Source organism: Protomyctophum parallelum (genome assembly GCF_964188405.1).
Source record: "Protomyctophum parallelum genome assembly, chromosome: 22".
NCBI classification, from domain to species: Eukaryota; Metazoa; Chordata; class Actinopteri; order Myctophiformes; family Myctophidae; genus Protomyctophum; species Protomyctophum parallelum.
Window position 1 is genome coordinate 30,144,217 of NC_139714.1, and position 21,018 is coordinate 30,165,234.

General features: G+C 42.6%; 1 protein-coding gene across 3 annotated transcripts; it reads left to right on the forward strand.

Moving 5' to 3' along the window:
* The first annotated feature begins 825 nt into the window (after positions 1-825).
* Positions 826-18,555, forward strand: bcat1 (branched chain amino-acid transaminase 1, cytosolic). Of its 3 annotated transcripts, none has more exons than XM_083757505.1 (12): positions 826-932; positions 1,821-1,886; positions 4,667-4,867; positions 5,390-5,500; positions 5,718-5,837; positions 6,659-6,819; positions 7,787-7,929; positions 9,356-9,441; positions 11,391-11,531; positions 11,995-12,069; positions 14,519-14,597; positions 15,415-18,555. In XM_083757505.1, the coding sequence occupies exons 1-11, from the start codon at positions 870-872 to the stop codon at positions 14,555-14,557; spliced, it is 1,206 nt and encodes a 401-aa protein (XP_083613631.1). In that variant the 5' UTR covers positions 826-869; the 3' UTR covers positions 14,558-14,597; positions 15,415-18,555. The 3 variants fall into 3 exon arrangements, with proteins under 3 accessions (XP_083613631.1, XP_083613630.1, XP_083613629.1); XM_083757504.1 differs by having other exon boundaries at positions 17,122-18,555; XM_083757503.1 differs by having other exon boundaries at positions 14,519-18,555.
* The last annotated feature ends 2,463 nt before the right edge of the window (positions 18,556-21,018 follow it).

Sequence of the window (21,018 nt, forward strand, 5' to 3'; positions counted from 1 at the left end):
ACATTTTAAATGCACAATTGGAATTGGGGGAAAACTAATATTAGTAGTTTTAGAAAGTGCTCCACTTGTCTCTTTAGATTATTTCTATTTTCTGATTAATTGAAAATGGTGGACCCTATTGTAATTTGTAAACTAGAGTAATGCTTTATGGGGTCGTGTCGTCCACATTTAACAGTTTTTGTATTGAGTTGTGCTTGAAATATAGGCCTACTGAAATTCTGCAAACTGTTAACAAATACTTCAATCAATCAATCAATCAATCAATCAATCAATCAATCGACTGAATCGAGGCTATTAGGCTAAATAATATTGACTGACTTATGTTATGTGATGTTTGGCAATTTGCAATACATATAGCCTATTGTATATCATTCATGTGATATATATATATATATATATATACTGTGTGTGTGTGTATATATATATATATATATATATATATATATATATATATATATACACAGAGAGAGAGAGAGAGATTAAGCCTTCTTACTAATTCTACTAATTCTTACTATGATGGGGGGGGGGGGGGGGGGGGGTAGTAGTAGAACTGTAGTCGTGGAACTGCGTGTGTTATGATGCAGGGTTGCATCATGGCCCATGGACCAGCGCCAGGGGGGAGTTTCTACAGTAACTTCAACTGTGTGACATTATTACGCATGTAAGACTTTACGCATGACCACTTTATCCATGCGAGTTAATGCAACAACAACACTCAGAGGTGTTGTTGTTATACCTGCTCAGTTTAATTTATTCAAGTAATATTTGGCCTGAAACAGATAGAACTACAAGCAGAGACGTCCTCCGACAGACACATCACACATTGATAATCTGTAGCTAAGCGGTAGCCTAAGCCGTTTATTTTCATCATGGCGAGCACAAGCGGTCCAGACGTCCCTTCAGCTGCAGCCGGCAGCGCACCGGCGTGTAAGGTAAACATCAACCCCCAGACTATCGTTGAGTCATTCATGCAGCCCATAATAAACTATAGCCTATAGGATAACATACAGTATCACAGATGGTGACGCAGGTGCTTTCGGTCTTTCAGGATATGCTACTGATATGAGGCTCAGCTTTTGGTCTGATGTAGTAGCCCTGAAACATGACTGTCATGATGATTATCATAGCGTCATGAACCATATGGCTACTGATGTAGAGTCTCAAACGTTTATAAATGGGTACACAAAATATTCACCTGAGCCTATATATTTTGTAGCCAGCAAGAGGTGATAAGAGAGCCTGATGCAGTTCGCTTTGGGACCGTACGGTGCGTGCCTTTCTAGCGTTATGGACGCGTGTGACGTGTTTAAATATCAAGGCTTAGGCAATTTAGAATGTATATGCAATAATACACCTACACACAGTATGTTCATTTAACTCTGACAGTATAGGTCTACATTTGTGTAACATAACCAAAGGAACCTATAAGCCATAAGGGTTGGTCACATTACCCACATTTATTATTTATTATACACAGCCTGATGGTAAGCTGCACTTCCTGAATAACAAAAAGCTAGTTATGCAGAATGTTGGATTTGAAAGCTTTTGAGTTAGAAATTGATTAATAAATTAGTATAATATTGATCTAAATACCTGATAAATTGTATTTCCTATGGTGGAAGTTCCTCGATCAGTCCTCATCAGTTTGTTAGACTACATTAACTCTTTCCCCCTCTGTGACCAATTACAGATGATAAATGTTAATATGGTATAAGTGTGTTAAAGATGTTGTGATGTATAGCCTACTTGCAGCCAAATGATAAATTGTTGAAACATTATTATAAAGTCCTGTTTCATTCTTGTATGTTTTTCCCCCTCAGGGTTGTGCTGCTGGCAATGATATTGTCAGCAATCAAATGGCCATCAATAATGTTAACAGCTTCAAGGTATTGTGACCGTTCATTTAATATTTAATATGTCTGTTTTTCTTCAGCTCTGCTATATGAGATAATGTGAACTTGTGAAGTTGAGGATCTGAAGTTTTGTCATGCGGGGGAGTTTAAAATGTCAGTATGTCTTTTTAACATCCACTGGACAGTTGACACAATGTCTCTAGTGTCCATTGTCCAATCATTCCATTGCTATAAAAAAAATAATCATTGATCACACTATCCTCAAAAACATAACCTGCAGTGCAAAGTTCTTGTGTCACATGCACACTTTCAACTTATTACAAAAAATATATTTTTTTGTTGAGGATTTTTTAAAAGGTGAACACTCGGAGAGGGTACAAATGCAACCAAATGGACCCTTCAGAGTTAACACTGAGGATTTTACTTGATGGCTACTTTGTACACCTACCCTCACTGAGGCCTCCATCTGCAGCATCCTGTTGTCTCCTTGGTCCAACACACACATAGGCTAAGGCTACATACATACACACGTCTCACACACACACACACACTCACACAATGCTGCCTCAGAGGTGTTCAGAATTTGAGGAGGAAATAAAAAAATATTCCACAGTGCTCGGGTCAGTTCAAATCTGGACCTCTGGTGTCCATATTCCTGTCGTACAAATGGTCTACATGTTGTCAGAACTGTGAGACCTCTAGGGGAAAGGTTGTTGTTTGTTTGCTCTCCTGCTTGTTTGCTCTTCCTCTTCCTCCACCACCTCCCCCTGCTCCTGGTGTATACCAGGAGGTGCTATACCAGGAGCTCCTGTTCAGCCTGCTATAAGGAGAATCCACTTTCCCAGCTCACACTAAGCTTGTATGTTGATCCTGACTGCATGACCTGTAGACAGCAGGCTCAGGTAGAGATTAGGCTAGATAGATGGTTGTACACACACACACACACACACACACACACACACACACACACACACACACACACACACACACACACACACACTATAGGGTCTTTGACTTGAATTTTGACAGCTCCATTCAGTGCATAGGTGTAGATGGGTTAAAGGAGACGTTAGCAGGACTCTCTCTCACACATGTGACACGTACGCATGCATGCGCGCACACACACACACACACACACACACACACACACACACACACACACACACACACACACACACACACACACACACACACACACACACACACACACACTCACTCTCTCTCTCTCTCTCTCTCTCTCTCTCTCTCTCTCTCTCTCTCTCCAGGGGCTTTGACTTGATATTTATAGTATAAGCCACTTCCTTACTTAAGTGTATGAACCATCCAGGCTCAGAGCACAGTTCTCTTGTAGCCGCATAGGGCTAAAACACACCTGAACGGGTGATATAGCCTACAGTCATGCATATTTATAGCCTTAATCCTGACCCAGCATCCACTGGGTGGGCTGTGTGTGAAATAAATAAGGGAGGCCACACTGAAAACATATTATGTGTTTTATTGAGGAGAATGAGTCTCAAAAACATGTCATTGATTTGTCTGTCTGTTCATTCCAATGGCCAAAAGGGTGAAACTATAGTTTGCCCAGTAAAGGATAATCTTTGAAAGATAATAATATGTATATATATATATATATATATATATATATATATATATATATATATATATATATATATATACACACAAGATTGATTACACATCAGAAATGGGTTGTTTGTGATTTGTGACTTGCCGCTCTGTGAGAGGTGGGGCTGTGATATACAAAAGCCATAGTACAATAATCTGTGAACGCTGTCAGACATTGCTTTGCTGTCACTCAGTCACTGTAATCTGGGATTATGAAGCAGGCAACATTTTGCAGCAGGAGGTGGATGTAAGAAGGGCATCCTAATCCCGGCCACATGGAATGTAAATAAAACTTCTGGGAACATGGAATGTACAGAGATGACTGAATGATGTCCAGAGTTGGAAGTGTTAACGTTGTCTCTTCTCTATGAACAATGCAATTAGTGCTGACAGCACCATAAACCACAGCATTTCTTATTCTGTTAAACATCCTTGGAGAAGTTGCAGTGTAACTGCTGCTAGTTATTCTAGTGTTGAACGTTATCCTCACTGCTCAAAGTCTTACTGACTTAATGCCAAGGATGGCATTATGATATGCCACTGGAGATGTGACCTTTGGTTTACCATGTCCTAGCCTGACCTAAGCAGAGATATTTCTGGCCTAGATGGGAGGGTCGCGCCTCAGAAAAGCGCGCACCCTGATTGGATCTCATCGATCTGTCCGTCACCCCCGGCCCCTCCTCTCCCCCCTAGTGCAGCGCTACGTCACATCATTTAGAGCGACGCCCACCCGGAAGGGTTGACTCCCACTTTTAGACTGGTTCAGCCCACGGCTTTTTCCAGGCTTTCATCTTTCGTGCAGACGAAATGAAAGCCTGGGTATCAGGCTAACCATGTCCTTTCATTGAAAGTGGTCAATAGCGACCCCCGGTGGAGGGAACAGAGCACAGACGAGTTTTATGTCATTTTAGAATAAAGGAAAGCGTGGAATCATGTCTTTATTAGATTGACTTTTTCGGTTTTTACGGCATGGCTCTGCAGGAATGAGATCCAGAGCTAATCTTACAAACTGCTAGACCAGTCAGCGCCAAATTTCTTAGGCACACTACCAGTAGGCCACAGAAGTACCTCCACAAATTCTTTCACATAATATTATGTTTATAGTTTTTGAAATATTGAACTTTGAATTCTATAATGGAAGTCAATGGGACTGAAACCGTGGCCACATTTCTTTCTCTCTGCTCTTATAGGCAGCCGACCTGGTTGTGGAGTTGTCTTCCACACCAAAAACCAAACCGGACCCATCCGGCCTCGTGTTTGGCAAAGTGTTCACTGACCACATGTTGACCATAGAGTGGAGCAACAGTGAGGGTTGGCAGAAACCCCACATCAAACCCTTTGGGAACCTGTCCCTCCACCCAGCCAGTGTGTGTCTGCACTACGCCACGGAGGTACCTTTCCATTTATACAACAAGTGCATTGTAGATTTTATCCTTGAAAACTCATGTAAAAGTTGTAATACGGGTAAAGTTACAGTCAGTTAGTTACAGTGGAAGTTAGTTTATTTGAATGAGAACAGAGCATTAAACTGAACTGCTGGTCTAGTTTTTAGGTCTTTGTCAGTGAGCCCATGTTGTTGCTGCCACTTTTGTACACACTTTTTTGTACACACACATTGCCACATTTGCAAATAGACAGCTTTCCGTGGCCTCGCTACATCTGTTTTCAAGCAGACAGAATTGGTTAAGTCTCTCATTGTATGTACAATAAATATGATAAATGGAATGGAACAAATCAAGGCTGCTTGGTTAAAGAAAAAAAAACAATTTATGTCATAAATGTTCTCAAGGCAGCTATGGTTGTAGTAGGGATTTATTTGTCTTTCTTTCATTCTTTTCTTTTTAATTTATAGTAAAACACCTCTCCCCTCATGCTCTTCACTTATCTTGTCTCCTGTCATGTGCTGTCCTCAGTTGTTTGAAGGGATGAAAGCATACCGTGGTGCTGACAATAGAGTACATCTCTTCAGACCGATGCTCAACATGGACCGCATGGCTCGGTCTGCTGAGAGAGCCTGTTTGCCAGTAAGAACACAAAAGGGAGGGATGGCTGGGTGGATGGATTGAGATTTTAACCAACATAATAGTGAACAAAATATTTGTTATTGAGTTTATAGAGCAAAGTAAAAATGTATTTGCCAGACTGTTCCACTGTCAAAGTCTCTCTCCTTTTTCTCATCTCCTCCTTGCTACTTTCCTCTCTTTCCTCCTCCGTCCTCATCCGCTGCTCCTTGTTCTCCAGGCCTTTGACGGTTCAGAGCTGCTGCAGTGCATCAGGAGGCTGATACAGGTGGACCAGGAGTGGGTGCCACACGCAGACTCATCCAGCCTCTACATCAGACCTACCTTTCTGGGTACAGAGGTAAGGGAGGAAGGACCCTTGTAGTAGACTGCAGTGGTCAGGGGATGACAGGAACACCAAGAAAGACCTCGTGGGCCGTGGCATCACATCACACTCGACTGCTTTTACTCTCCCTTCTCTAAAAATAACGAATCACCCACTTTACACCTGTAAACCTGTGATGTGACAATGCAGTTGATCTTGATTCTTATTATTGCTTCATTAAAATCCATACATTCGTCAAACAGTGGTCATCAAGTGGATCTATCTATAGTTTTCAGAGACTACACAAGTCCATGAAGCTAATTCTTAATTCATTGCAAAAATGCACATTGCCAATAACACCAAAACTAAAGCCGCTATAGTGTGTTTATTGTCTGTATGTACGTAGTGGGGGAAAGTGACTAAGTACATTTACTTAAGTACTAAGTACCATTTTGCGGTATTTGTACTTTATTTGAGTATTTCCAATACTTTTCCTTCTACTCCACTTCATCTCGGAGGCAAATATTGTAATTTTACTCTACTACAATTATTTGAAAACTTTAGTTACTAGTTACTTTGATTATTACTACAAAACATACATTTCCCACTTAGGCTACATTTAGGCCATTTTCAAAAGATTGTTATACATTTGAAAACTTGTGAAATGGGACATTCTGCCTAATGAGTACATTTTGATACCAATACTTTTGTACTTTTACCCAAGTGCATTTTGAATTCCGGACTTTTACTTGTAACAGAGTATTTACTGTAGAATTGACACTTAGTAAACAAGTAAACAACGTGAGTACGTTTTCCACCACTGTATGTAAGTAGAATCTCTGTGTGTCCCATTTCAGCCCGGTCTGGGTGTGAAGAAGACTGGCCACGCCCTGCTGTATGTGATTCTGTGTCCAGTGGGGTCTTATTTCAGCACCGGGTTCGAGCCGGTGTCCCTGTGGGCTGACCCCAAGCACACCCGCGCCTGGAAGGGAGGCACCGGAGACTACAAGATGGGTGGGTGAGTTTTCACACGCACGCACGCACACACACACGCACACACACACACACACACACACACACACACACACACACACACACACACACACACACACACACACACACACGTGTAATCTCATGTAATTCCAGTGGTGTAATTTCATGATCACGTGTCCCTAAAGGTAAAGAATCAATGTATAACTAAAATCTTGGGAACACAGTGTTTCATTTTCAATACAAAACTACTACAGTGTCAGACCAGTACTTGTAGGTGTACTGTCAACCAGTTAGTACTGTCTGAAGCTCATAAGCCCAGCTATCTTGCAATAAGCCAGTGGTTTTCAACCCTTTTCATATCAAGGCCCATTATTTATTCTGCATTTGAGCCACGGACCACCATTTGATGAGATTTAGCTTCTCAGAACCAAAACTTTGAATATATTGTTGTCGTTGATCAAAATAACAATTCTTCTACATTCTCTAATTGTGCAGACTTCTTGTAAATGAAGTAATGCAGTTTAACAATAATGTAACTCTTGAGCATGTACAATGAAACCAAATGGACCCTTATGGTTCCATTTGGTTTCATTTTACACTCTCAAGAGTTAAAGATCTATACGGGTCCATTTGGTTACCAACTCTCCATCATTTAGCTGGGGACCACCTGAAACCACCTCAAGGGGTCCACCAGTGGTCCCCGGACCACTGGTTCGAGAACCACTGATTTAGGCTACTCAGGCAAAAGTGTAAATTGAGACAGGGGTCTCTTTTTAATCCTTAATATTATCCGTTATCCTTAAAGGTGTGTCTGGACATTTTCACCACAATGACACATTGCTTCAGAAATCATACAACTTCAAATGTATAAGATTACTTTTACAAAACTATTCCATGTCCTCAACTGTATAACACATTATTGTTTTCTATATCATTATCCCTTTTTCTAAATATTCTACTCTTACCTGTATTGTGTCCCTGCGTGGTTTCAGGAACTACGGAGCCTCCATCTATGCCCAGCATGAAGCAGCGCATTATGGGTGTCAGCAGGTGTTGTGGCTGTATGGTGACGACCACCAGATCACTGAGGTGGGAACCATGAACGTCTTTCTCTACTGGACCAATGAGAACGGAGGTTAGTGCACATTATCCCATTAACCCATTCTGACCTGAGATCAGATTTAAAAAATGTCAGTCGTTCTTCGATTTTTCAAAAATAGCAGACCTACAAGCTCGTATCGCGCCACTCGGTGGCGCGATATGAGCTTGTAGATCTGCTATTTTTCAATAGCTAAAGCATAACATGATGCCAACACCAAAATGGGTGCGTGGTCAGAATGGGTTAAGACCCGAGTCCCATTCTACACATTTCTTCTAAATACAGTTTTGCCCAGGTCATTGCATGGTTACTATTACATAGCCATAGTCAGAGCACATTGGAGAGTGTGGAAAAGAGGTGAAGAAACGTGTGCAAGCAGGTTGGAATGGGTGGAGAAGAAGTGTCAGGTGTGATGTGTGCTAGGAAAATATCAGCAAGAATGAAAGGGAAGGTGTACGAGACGGTGGTGAGACCAGCTATGTTGTATGGTTTAGAGACAGACAGCTATGTTGTATGGTTTAGAGTAGAGACAGACAGCTACCTGTATGTTGTATGGTTTAGAGACAGACAGCTATGTTGTATGGTTTAGAGACAGACAGCTACGTTGTATGGTTTAGAGACAGACAGACAGCTATGTTGTATGGTTTAGAGACAGACAGCTATGTTGTATGGTTTAGAGACAGACAGCTATGTTGTATGGTTTAGAGACAGACAGCTACGTTGTATGGTTTAGAGACAGACAGCTATGTTGTATGGTTTAGAGACAGACAGCTATGTTGTATGGTTTAGAGACAGACAGCTACGTTGTATGGTTTAGAGACAGACAGACAGCTATGTTGTATGGTTTAGAGACAGACAGCTACGTTGTATGTTTTAGAGACAGACAGCTATGTTGTATGGTTTAGAGACAGTCGCACTGAGGAAAAGACAGAAAACAGAGCTGGAGGTAGCAGTGACTAAAATGTTGAGGTTCTCTCTGGGAGTAACAAGGATGGATAGGATCAGGAACGAGTACATCAGAGGGACAGCGCATGTCAGATGTTTTGGAGATAAAGCCAGAGAGGCCAGACTGAGATGGTTTGGACACGTACAGAGGAGGGATAGTGAGTATATCGGTAGAAGGATATTGAGGTTGGAACTGCCAGGCAGGAGGCCTATAGAGGTAGACCAAATAGAAGATTTATGGATGTAGTGAAAGAGGACATGAAGTTAGTTGTTGTGAGAGAAGAGGAGGCAGAGGACAGGGTGAGATGGAGGCAGATGATTTGCTGCGGCGAGCCCTGAAAGGAAAAGCCGAAAGGAAAAGAAGAGTGAGAGGACTTGGATGCCAGTCTATAATGTCAGTAATATGATGTCAGTTATGTATGTGTCTTGTCTATGACATCATTACTGCAATGTTTGACGTGTCTTTGCCCACTGCTCTTAATTCCATCTCATCTATGATCTTATTATCTGCATGCAGAAGCGGAGTTAGCAACTCCACCACTAGATGGCATCATCCTCCCTGGTATCACCCGACAGAGCATCCTGGAACTCACAAGGAAATGGGTAAAGGGAGAGACAGACAGTAAGGCCCTCATTTATCAATCAAGTGTAAAATCTGCCACAGATTCGAGTGCAGGTTTCGTAGTACACCCACGTCGCCACGGCATTTATAAAGTGATCGCAAACAGCTGATCCTTCCTTAATTTCGTTCTGACGTTAATAAATGTCACGGCTGAAATCGATCTGGCACGCCCTATGGAATCAAGCCTCGCCCTCGTTTTTGCGACCTGAACCACTGCTATACGATCTGGAAACCATGGTTACCGTGCCTTTCTGCCCGCCTCACCCCCCTCTCTCATACACACACACACACACACACACACACACACACACACACACACACACACACACACACACACACACACACACACACACACACACACACACACACACAGTTAGCCCAACTAACTGGTGTGTTGTTAAATAAATAAAGAACTAACACCTGCATGAAAAGTTGTAGGCCTACCCTGTCTGTTTCCCTCTCACCTCGCTTGCCTTGCTGTCATGTCCACGCACGCACCTACATGACACATCGACATCGCATCGCCATGAATGGAATACGTTTGGGCTGGCCTATATTAATTTTACCCATTCGTGCGCAGTGCACGGCGAAGGCGTGAGACTGCGCACTGCTGTGATATTAAAGTCCTGTGGGTGAGTGTCAGTGATGCCTGCATGAGAGATAGGCTATCATGTCGTCAAGGCAGTCATAATCAACGTTTATGTAGTGATTTGATCATTGATGAACGAATCATAAACATATGGATGAAGGCTTGCTTGCATGTGTGCTGGTATGTATTGGCGACGCACGCCGCGGTCCCGTCCTCCGAAAATGATCTCGCTTTTATCTGAACTGTCAAAACCTGTCTAAGCACTTAAATGGTGAATGATTAAGCCCCTTACGCCTATAGCCTGCTAGTACTTACTACAAATAGGCAAGCTGTATGCTTGTCATTGTCACTTGGAAATAAAGGCGTGCAGTCCATTTATGCCTTTTTTAAAATAATATCATAATCACATATGCCGCATCACCGCATGCGCTCCAAAATCATCTCACAAGTGCGCTCGCATAACAAGGCCAGTAAAGCACTGTTTGATTAAGCACAAACTAATACATTGTAAACATGTTATATTGTTTTTAATTGCACGATTTTAATTACTTGTAAAGTTGGAAATCTCTCTTTTGTTTTTTACATACACATACCGTTTTATATTAACATTTTAGGAGTGAAAACATATGTTTAAATGCCTGTGACAGCCTCTCAGCTGGTCAAACAATGCTGCTCCGCTGTTCTACGACAGAAAAACAGGTGAGGACAAAACGTACGCCAGCTCCCGAGCAGACGTGGGTTTTGAACGTTGTCACGTTCAATTTCAAGCTTTGCCGGAAATGTTAAATGCCGAAAATGTCGGTAATTTCGGCGTGCGCCCATATTTTGGCCTACTTCACGGTTGATAAATGAGGGCCTAAGAGAGGGGGGGAGTGTGTGTGTGTGTGTGTGTGTGTGTGTGTGCCTGTGGGTGGGTGTGTGTGCCTGTGGGTGGGTGTGTGTGCCTGTGGGTGGGTGTGTCCGCGTGCGTATGTGTGTGGGTGTGTGTGTGTGCGCGTGCGTGTGTGAGAGAGGGAGATAGAGACAAAAAGAGAGGTCTGTTAATGTCTCCTTTAACCCATCGACACCCAATGAAGCTGTCAAAATTGTCACTGTATTGATGGTCATCAGTTGTTGGCCAACATTGTGTTAAAACTGGCCCATAGGCAGTACAGCAGCCACATCACTATGACTCAGACATAACCATGAACAAACACCATACGCCCATATATAGGCAAATATGGCGATCCGGTTGTCTAGAGTAGACGAGCAACAGATCCGACCTAGCTGTCCCAGAACTGACTGAGAATAACCCTTTAAAATAAAGTGTTACGCCATCTTCTTTCTCGGTCTCTCTCCCAGGGAGAGTTTAAAGTGGCAGAGCGCTACCTGACCATGGGAGAGTTGTGCCGAGCCCTGAGGGAACAGCGGGTCAAGGAGATGTTTGGTTCTGGAACGGCCTGCGTGGTTTGTCCGGTGGGACGCATCCTCTACCAGGGAGAGGTACACCATTTATCCATTTGAGGATTTTACTGTGTAAGACAGTGGTTCTCAAACCTTTTCATGTCAACGACCCCTCGAATTGATATGTACTTGCCCACAGACCCCAGAGAAGATTTGTGTCAGCGACCTCCGTAAGGGAAAATGTGTGTTGTTAAAAAATTGTTACAAATGTTTCAAAATATTTTGATTGACTATAGCTGAAGCTGAATAGCTGAAGTATAAAATGGGGTTGATAGCGTCAACTTGTTTTTACAATAATACATATAAATGAGAATCCATGGCTCTTGTGACCAGATAAGTGAATTAGATGTTTTCTAGTGCCCTATAGCTGTCTGCTTTAATATGTTTCCACAACAAATGTTATTTGTTATAAGAGTGAATATGGTAACACAATTAATATGGTAACAAGCATGTATGTGTATGTAGCCTTTATGTGTATTTATTTGTGTTTGTTTGTGTCCAGAACTTGCACATCCCCTTTCAGGAAAATAACTCACAGCTGGCCTCTCGATTGGTCAAAGAACTTGCAGATATACAGGTGGGTAGATACGTGTACGCACGCACGCACGCACGCACGCACGCACGCACGCACGCACGCACGCACGCACACACGCACACACACACACACACACACACCAGCCAACCCAGATGTTTGTCTGTGCGTGGTGATCGAGGGTAACATCTGGCTGAACATCTGTGCAGCCACTTTCCCCTCCTTTTTATGTAGGAAGAGACTTCTTCACACAGACAGCCCTCGTTAAAAAAAAAACTGTCTTTATTGGAAGGACAGTCATCTTTAGCTGCCAGTGCCTGGGGGTAGACGCTTTCAAAACATAATTGAAAGTATACTTACTATTAACTAAGTATGTTATTACTTTCGATGCCTACTAATGTGTTAATAGGCATAGACTTTTGCATTGCGGTGGCCGGATGGTAATCACAAGGTTCCAAGATCGAACCCGGGCTCCCCCAGAGTTAGTGTCGAAGTGTCCTTGAGCAAGACACTGAACACTGAGCAGGTTTGGTGCCTTGCATGGTTTCCTCTGTCATCGGGGTATGAATGTGTGTGAATGGGTGATCTATGTAAAGCGCCTTGGATAAAGACGCTATATAAATGCACCATTTACCATTTACTTTCCCCAAAACATCCTTGAATTAAAACAAACATGCTCTGAAAATGCCTGTGGCCCAACCTTTTCTGGATTAGGGCCCACTTGAAAATCATGAAAGCGCTCACGGCCAATCTGACCAGACGGGTGGGCTGCGTGCATTCTCAGATTTATTTTAGTTATCAACCGATTGATTGTTCTGACGTGGGCCAATGGAACTGACATAGTAGGCCTATACTTATTTGTATCATATGAAAACATATTTTTCAAGGGTTTCAAGAAAAAATACCATGACATTGTTTATTCGTTTTTTAAATGCCAACATTATGATTAAAATATATATATTTTAAGCGAATTATTTGGAGGCACTACCCTCGCGGTCCACCAGTGGGCCCCAGCCCACAGGTTGAGAACCACTGGACTAGAAGACAGCGAATCTGGAATTGACACAATGACTAAATTGGGACGGGAAAAAGGGAAGAAAACATCCTGTAACAAGTTGCCAATGAGACAGCAGTTTCACTCGGTTCTTGAATCATAGTCCTTGAATTCAAAATGTCTTATCTATACTCACTGAAGCTCTGCTCCACTCCGCTCTATCTTTGTCTTCATTCTGTTCTCCGGAGCCTCTGTTACTATCTCTGTTCTCACTCTCTCTGGTCAGTCAGGGGTCAGTGATTAGCATATCGGCTCTCTCCATCATTCTGTGTGTGTGTGTGTGTGTGTGCGTGCGTGTGTGTGTGTGCGTGTGTGTGTGCGACTGTGCGTGTGTGTGCGTGCGTGTGTGTGTGTGTGTGTGTGTGTGTGTGTGTGTGTGTGTGTGCGGCGCACGCGCATGCTTACATTTGTGATTGTGTGTGTATTTGTATAAGAACAGACCTGGGTCCATAACGATAGCATCTTTCCCATCCTGCATTGACAGCGCTTCTGAGGAGAGAGAGAGAGAGAGAGAGAGAGAGAGAGAGAGAGAGAGAGTTGTTAATGCAGGCCTAATGCCAGAGTGAGGACAGAGAAGGAGCTCAGTTGGAGATAGGAGCGAGACAAACTCCTGAACACTCTCATTAAGCTCGCTGTAATTGCACAAACCCAATTATTGCCTCAGCCTTTTGTGATCTTCAAAGCCGAGATGCCGCAAATGAAGCCTCGAACAAGTGGAGAGAGAGGAAGAGGAGGAAGAGGAGGCTGATGAGCAAAGGGGGTGGGGGGGGTAGTGCGTGGGCAGCAAAGCTTAATGAACAATAAAATTGACAAAATGCTCGAAAAATGCCGGCTTCTCTTCTGCAATGCTGTTAAATCTGTTGACATTTCATTTGGGAGGGAAACAGTGCTGCGCCTCGCTCCCTCCCCCCCCCCCCTTCTTGAAGACAACATTGTGCAACAAACAAACGAGTGGTCTGAGGCAGCGGATGAAAGATGGGTTTACTAACTCGCCCCGCCGTTCCTCTTTCAACTTAATTAGAAATCACATCCTTTTGTTTCCCCTTCGCGGGCGCTTATTTACTTTCGCACTCCGACCATTAGAACAAATTTGCAACATGAGACGCAAATAATTGGATTTGTCTCCGCGCCTGTCATGGATTGGGGAACATTTTGTTTAGATTTTTATTATAATTTCTGCTCTTTTTTTATTCCCCCCCCCCCCGTTCTGTTGTGTTGTGTTGGTGGCTGAGTTTGCAGATTCGCTTGTGGATATGTGTTTTCATATTTCTTTTATTTTACTGTGCGCTGTGCTCACAATTAAGCAGCAGCGGGTGAGAGAAGTTTAGTAGTCGGTGACAAGAAAGTCGGTAATGTTTCCCTGTTTTGCGCCTGGAATAACACAAGGTTCTCTTTAACCTCTCGATGACCTTTTATTTATTATTTCTTTCTCTGTTACAGCATGGCCGCACTCCTAGTGACTGGTCTCTCCTGGTGTAGCAGCGCCAGCGGAGTCTGGAAAACACACAACCTCGTGCTTGTGCGTGAACACACACACACACACACACACACACACACACACACACAGCAATATGAAAGTAATCCAATAAACATTCAAATGCCCAAAGACACCATGAACGTTTTATGCACAATTAACACATTGAAAATATGCAACATGCTGTAAACTCTTCATCAGTACAATTGCCCTTTGTGCATGTTCGTGGATGAATTATTTTAAACGTGCAATACTTTCATTCTAACTGTAATATGCTGGAGAGCAAGAATTGTACAGTCACTTATACTGCTTTAATGCCCTTACCTCCCTTAAAACTTTAATTAATGATTCACACATGGAGCAGTCCACTATAATTAGCAAAAAACTTCAAGTAATGTTGACTCACACTCATGCAATAGTCCACAACTGTTTACAATATTTACACCATGACTTAGGCTGTATCCCGCTTTCCTTTTCCGTCTTGTGCGCACACAGTAAAATCCTTTGTGTTAATTCAACTCTGACAGCTATACTGCACCCAAATGGGCCTGTTAAAAGAGCTTAACAAGGCCCAGGCCGTGGCGTAACGGTCTGGGCACCTGACTGGTAATCCAGTCGCAGTGTGCCGCGGGTTCGACTCCCGAGCCCGACACGGCCTTTACTGCATGTCATCCCCCCATCTCTCTCCCGTTTCCTGTCAGCCTACTGTCTGTCCCTTCAAAAATCAATAAAAGGCGTAAGCCGCAAAAAAAAAAAAAAAAAGAGCTTAACAAAAGAGCTTATCAATGATGTAGTTGTAATTGTATATTTGCAATTCAGAAAGTGGACGCGTAAAGTTCCATCTGGTTTCATCAAAATGTAGGCATTGTATAGTGGCTGTTCTACAGTGGGAAACGTTTTGATGATTGGCTCCGATGGTCCGAAGGACAGCCAACGACATGACAGAACAAAGTATTTCTACGTACCAAAACAAGGAAGTGGACTGCTATTCATAATATATACAGTATATGATATCATTAGCCTATGTGTGTGACGCATTATTTTACCTGGGATGTACCTTCCGATAGTTCTACTTGAACGTTGACATTAATAATCCTGCTAGTGTTTCAGTAGCAGGCCCGGATTAACAATGGAATTTACTGGAGCTAAAGCGCCAGGGCCCGCATCTTGCAGGGCCCTGTGTCAATCGGTACAGCTGTTGCTTCCGTCAAAACCGTATTCATAGGTCACTGATTTTGTAACCCAACACAGGGAACCCCAGCTAGTGGTTTTGTTTGTCCAACAGTTTCTTAACCATTCGGTGGGAGGAGACTCAAAAATAGCAGGTCCAGCATCAGGGAGCATGCAGCCTTATAACTCTATGGGAGCAGTGGCGATAGTACTGGCGGTGCGCTGAACGTGCAAAAAGTGTCGTTCCTCCGCGTCACCAGTGCCCATACCCGAGGCGGGGTTGGCGAAAGGGCCTTTCTGTGTGGAGTTTGCATGTTCCTAGGGTATATAGGTACCCTCACAATTGTGTTACGAGCACATAATGAGGCCTTTTGATTTGGTGTAGCGCCAGGGCTCTCGGAGGGGTTGATTGATTCTGCACTGGTCAGTAGTGCCAGCATGAAAAAGGCACTATAGTCCCAGGTGTATAGGATAAAGTTACCAGATCACATTGACGTGACTGTTTTGTGCCATGGTACATTCAACAGCGGTTGACACATGCTAGAGTGTGCTTCTTATAAGATGCCGAGGATGTGTCAGTGATGTCACTATGTTATGCGTCACACACAACATAATAATAAATATAGTGGGGGTTTTTGTCATCTGTAAAGAAAAAGTCAATTGATTCAATTGACTGCACATATTGCATCTTTGTCTTATGTCATACTCAATGTTTGCAGTTATATTTAAAATGTTCATCAGTTCAGCGTGACAGTGGCATACTGTAAATCTGTTTCTTTGTTTTGTTTTTAACAATGTGCAGCCCTTCCTATAGTTAAAGCACTTTATCAAAGCAGAAAGAGATTTGGCTGTTATGCTGATTCATTCATGGATATTGACATTTGCAAAGAGTGCACTCTGAAACGCAGGACTGTGAGCTGCTAAGGTTAATAATGGTGAATCCAAAAATAAAGGTACCTATTATGTAAAAAACCAAGAAACAAACAAGTGAAAATAGCAGATCTACAAGCTCACATCATGTTGCTATTTGATTTTACTTTTTTTTTTTAATCTTCCCAAAATAGGAATGCCAAGGTTCATGTGGTTAACATCCAATTTCCATTAGATGTGATGATATTATCAAATATATACACACAATATCAAACATATCAGACAGTCTTCATTTCCCAGACGGAAATGCATGTAATTAACCCATTAAAACCAAAAGAGCATCTGTGTCATTTACTTTGACACATTTTACACTATTTTAGAAAGATCGTGAAAATTTGTGCAAATCTTGAAAGCAGGGATTTTCAACAGGTGGTCCGTGGACCACTGGTGGTCCCTGGAAGTATTGCATGTGGTCCCTGACCATTCATTTAGTAATTTGTTGATTTGTTGATTCTTGTCATTCCTCTAGTTGAGAAACAGTGAACTGAATGACCCGGTGACCTATGATGACTGACTGTCCATGTCATTTATCGACAAATTGGAGGTCAAGAAATTCAACAGAAAAAGGGAGTAAGAATCTCAAGAGGGGGAAGTGCAGCGGATTGTCTGGTTGAGTCATTATTATTAGGAAATTATTAGTAGTCAGTGGTTGAGAAACAGTGGGATGTATACACATGGGATGCATAGCTAATGTTACAAAAGCATTAATCTTAGCCCATATCCCCACCCAACGCAATAGTGGTCCCCAGGTTGATTCATCAGTCAGGGTGGTGGTCCCTGGTTCACAATCAGTTGGAAACTCCTGAACATATTCAAATACGGTACATATTTTGAGATGGTGTTCCACAGCCAATATCATTTTGGGGGTCCTTGACATGAAAACGTTTGAGAACCACCATTATAGCAACATAGGTCAGGGGTACTCAACTGGCGGACCGCGGTCCACGACCGGACCGCGGACCACCTCTCTGCGGACCCTAGGCAAATTATATTAAAAAAATATATATATCTCTCCTAAGCTCAGGCCAGGCCAGCCACAGTCAATTTCAATTCAATTCAGGCAGTGTTGCTGCAGCACAACTACATTGTGTGTCTTATGTTAATGGAGGGAAGAAGTTAATAATATAAATAACATCAGATGGTATATTTCTCATGTGAAATTGCTGCAAAGGCCCCCAAAATGTCCCCCAAGGGCCCCCAAAATTCTGGCGTGCGCTACGCGCGCGCAGTGTGGCCTACCAGGGCGTATAACTCCCGGCCTGATTTGGAGTTCCACTCTGGGCCTGCACTCTGAACCCCATTATTGGTTGGTTGGAAGGGGATCTGATTTGTATAAGCTTGGCTTGACCATACTAAACGGGCATAGAGCCCCGCTCTCCGATGGACGCCGCGCATGGGACCGGACCTCGGTCTTATTCAAAAACATATTTGTGGACCTTCATCATTTCTAGTTGAGGACCCCTGACATAGGTTTTTCAGCAAACTGAACCCTGGTTACTATAGTAAAATCCATGCCAGCTGCTGCATACTGCACAGTCCATTGATTAGTGCATACTACACAGTCCATTCTTTATTACCACTGATCAACGTTTGTGTGAATGTAACCAGATCAATGTTGAAAGGGAAACAAAATCTGACACAGCCTTCCCTTTTTACAGACATGATCATTGCTGACCAAGTCTCAAGCACAAGCCATGTCTAAACTGTGGTTGAAAATGTTTAAAAATGTTACTGAAACTATACTTTTCTTCTTTGTTTCTTTTGTTGCTGATAAGGTTTGTTTGTTTCTGTGTTAAAACTAATACAGTACTGTAGAACTGCTACTGTTGTCCTGCATTTACATGAGCCTTACCTTGCATATGAGAGGTGAATTTTCATGTAATCTTCAAATGTTGATTCTGAAGTTAGCCCAACAAATAAATGTGCACTTCAAAAGCATTAGTCCCATTTTCTTTCCTTTATTTTAACCCATGCTATCTACCTATAAATGCCATTTAAATTACATTTATATAGCACATCCATACCATACCACAACCATTAAAAGTCATTTTCATAGCATAACACATCTATTGTTTATATTGTGTTGGTTATGTTCGTTGTAAACCACACAATATTACATATGGAAACAATAGGTGTGTGCATAGCTTTGTGTACTGTGTAGACGGACAGTCAACTTTGTTCTCTGCAATTGTGTTATTATTTCTTTGAATTGGACTTGCAGGAATGAATCTTAAGACAATACATTTGGTGGAGTTGAATCTATAAAGCCTGATTCATACTTTGTCATATAATGGTGTCACTTGCCGAAGATCTATGTTTAGCTATAAATTGAGCATAACCTTTATTACCATCTCTAAAGGATCACCTTTTCAAACATATCGAACATAAGATCACTGTAGAATATAGCCGAGTTGGAGATGAAATAGCACCCTTAACTGCACTCTTATTTAAAGATAAACCAAAATAAAAATAAAAATGCTCTACTGTGCTCTCAAAACTGAGAAATATACTGTTCTTTAATTTGAAATGAATTACGCAGAACATTACTTTGTATATACTTTTTAATCTTGTGAAGCTTTTCTTATTCCTTCTAATCACTGCATTCTGCAGAGCTGCCATTATTGCTGTGACATTTAAGAAACAAGCTTAATTCCAAAACGTGTTTGTCATCGATTTGAAACGAGTGACTTGATTAGAGATTGCAAAAACACGTGGCAAAAATGTGTTACTTTCTATGAGGTAACTTAACTACAATTTTATACTATTATCTACAGGGTCATGTGTTACGATGCGATTAATTGTGAGCTTGTAGATAGAGTGCTTTTCTTTTTCATTAGCATTGTCCCCAGTACTTTGTTATGCCGGCTGTTGAACACACACACACGCATGCATGCAAGTACGTACAGGGAAAGTCAGTATACCTGTGCATAGCAGGGCTAAATGAAGAAATGCCTACGCCTGTACGCCACCCTCACAAATAGGAGTGAGGGATCCCACAAACACATTAACATAATCGGCCCCAGGGATTTCTTTCAAAATAACAGCTCGGGGTGCACATACACAAGGTCTGGAGATGATCTATTAATTCAATTGTAGTAAAAAAAAAAATAGGGGTTGTGAGGAATCATTGTGTCTGAAACCAGTATGCCTCATTGAGTGGGATTAAAATGTCGGTGCTTCTGGATGATTCCTGGCTCCTTATGCAGACAGCACTCTCTTCTTGGCCCTGGCCCTATCCTTGTGTCCAGTGGCACAGCTGGTATTGTACGCACACACGAGCGCACACATATAGACACTTACATACATGCACACATCATGTCCTTGTGCCAAACGTAATTTCTGCCAGGCCTCTCTTGTACACGACTGAACTGGCATCGGCCAGAGTGCAGATCTCAATGTCTTACCCCCTGGAGTAGCTCTCTCACTCCTTTCTTTCCTTTTCACTCTCTGCCATTGCCCATCCCCCCCCCCCCCCCCCCCCCCCCCGTCTGCAGTAGCCAGCTCCATTCAGCCTGAAGGCGATAATGTTTTAATTGTCACTTCTCATTAAAACGGCGGCGATTTTCATGCAGGGTGGGTTGGGGGCATGCAGAGAGAGACGGACAGACAGGGAGAGAAGGCACCCCCAGTCAGCTGCTAAGAACTGTATTTCACTTCCATACCTCTCTGTCCCCTTGTCCATGCCTTTTCCTCTCCTCTCTCTCTTCTGTCTTCTCGGTTCTCTCTTACTTTCTCTCTTATCTCTATATCTCTCTCTGCTGTCTCACCCTCTCTCTTTCTCTCTCTGGTTTCATCCTCTCTCACTATCTCTCTCTTACACACCATCTCTCTCTCTCTCTCTCTCTCTCTCTCTCTCTCTCTCTCTCTCTCTCTCTCTCTCTCTCTCTCTCTCTCTCATTCTCTGACTCCTGTGCTGCCAGTGGCATGATCAGATTTGACAAGCGTGTCATCTTGAGTTTGTCCAATTTGAAAGTCTAATTAACGAACCCGACGCCACTTTACGTTGCTGTCGTTGTTCTTGGGCTTCTCTTCTGTTTGTCTTGTGTTTATCCTTCCTGTAGAGCCCACTCCTCTGGTCTCTTTTGGAGCGCTCGGTCTGGTGTCATGGTCAATGTGCTCTCACATGACACTAGAGATCATATCAGTGGCTCTGGGTCACCTCATTATTATTTAACTCAGAGGGTGTACAAATGGAACCAAATGGACCCCACACTCCGAGTTAAATCTACACTGATGATTTGACAGTGTCCTTTGGCCAGTGCTCAGTTTTTTAGTCTTTTGTGTGCATTTGTATGTTTGTGTCCATGTGTGTGAGAGGAACACAGGCTGCTGCTTGGAGACGACAGATCCTGGTCATGATCAGTAT

What these genes read in the sequence shown, in the direction of transcription:
- bcat1 (XM_083757503.1), top strand. Translation starts at nt 870, where the DNA reads ATGGCGAGCACAAGCGGTCCAGACGTCCCTTCAGCTGCAGCCGGCAGC. An exon ending in GCAGCGCACCGGCGTGTAAG is followed by an intron (nt 933 to 1,820) that starts GTAAACATCAAC and finishes TTTCCCCCTCAG; the next exon opens with GGTTGTGCTGCTGGCAATGA. An exon ending in ATAATGTTAACAGCTTCAAG is followed by an intron (nt 1,887 to 4,666) that starts GTATTGTGACCG and finishes CTGCTCTTATAG; the next exon opens with GCAGCCGACCTGGTTGTGGA.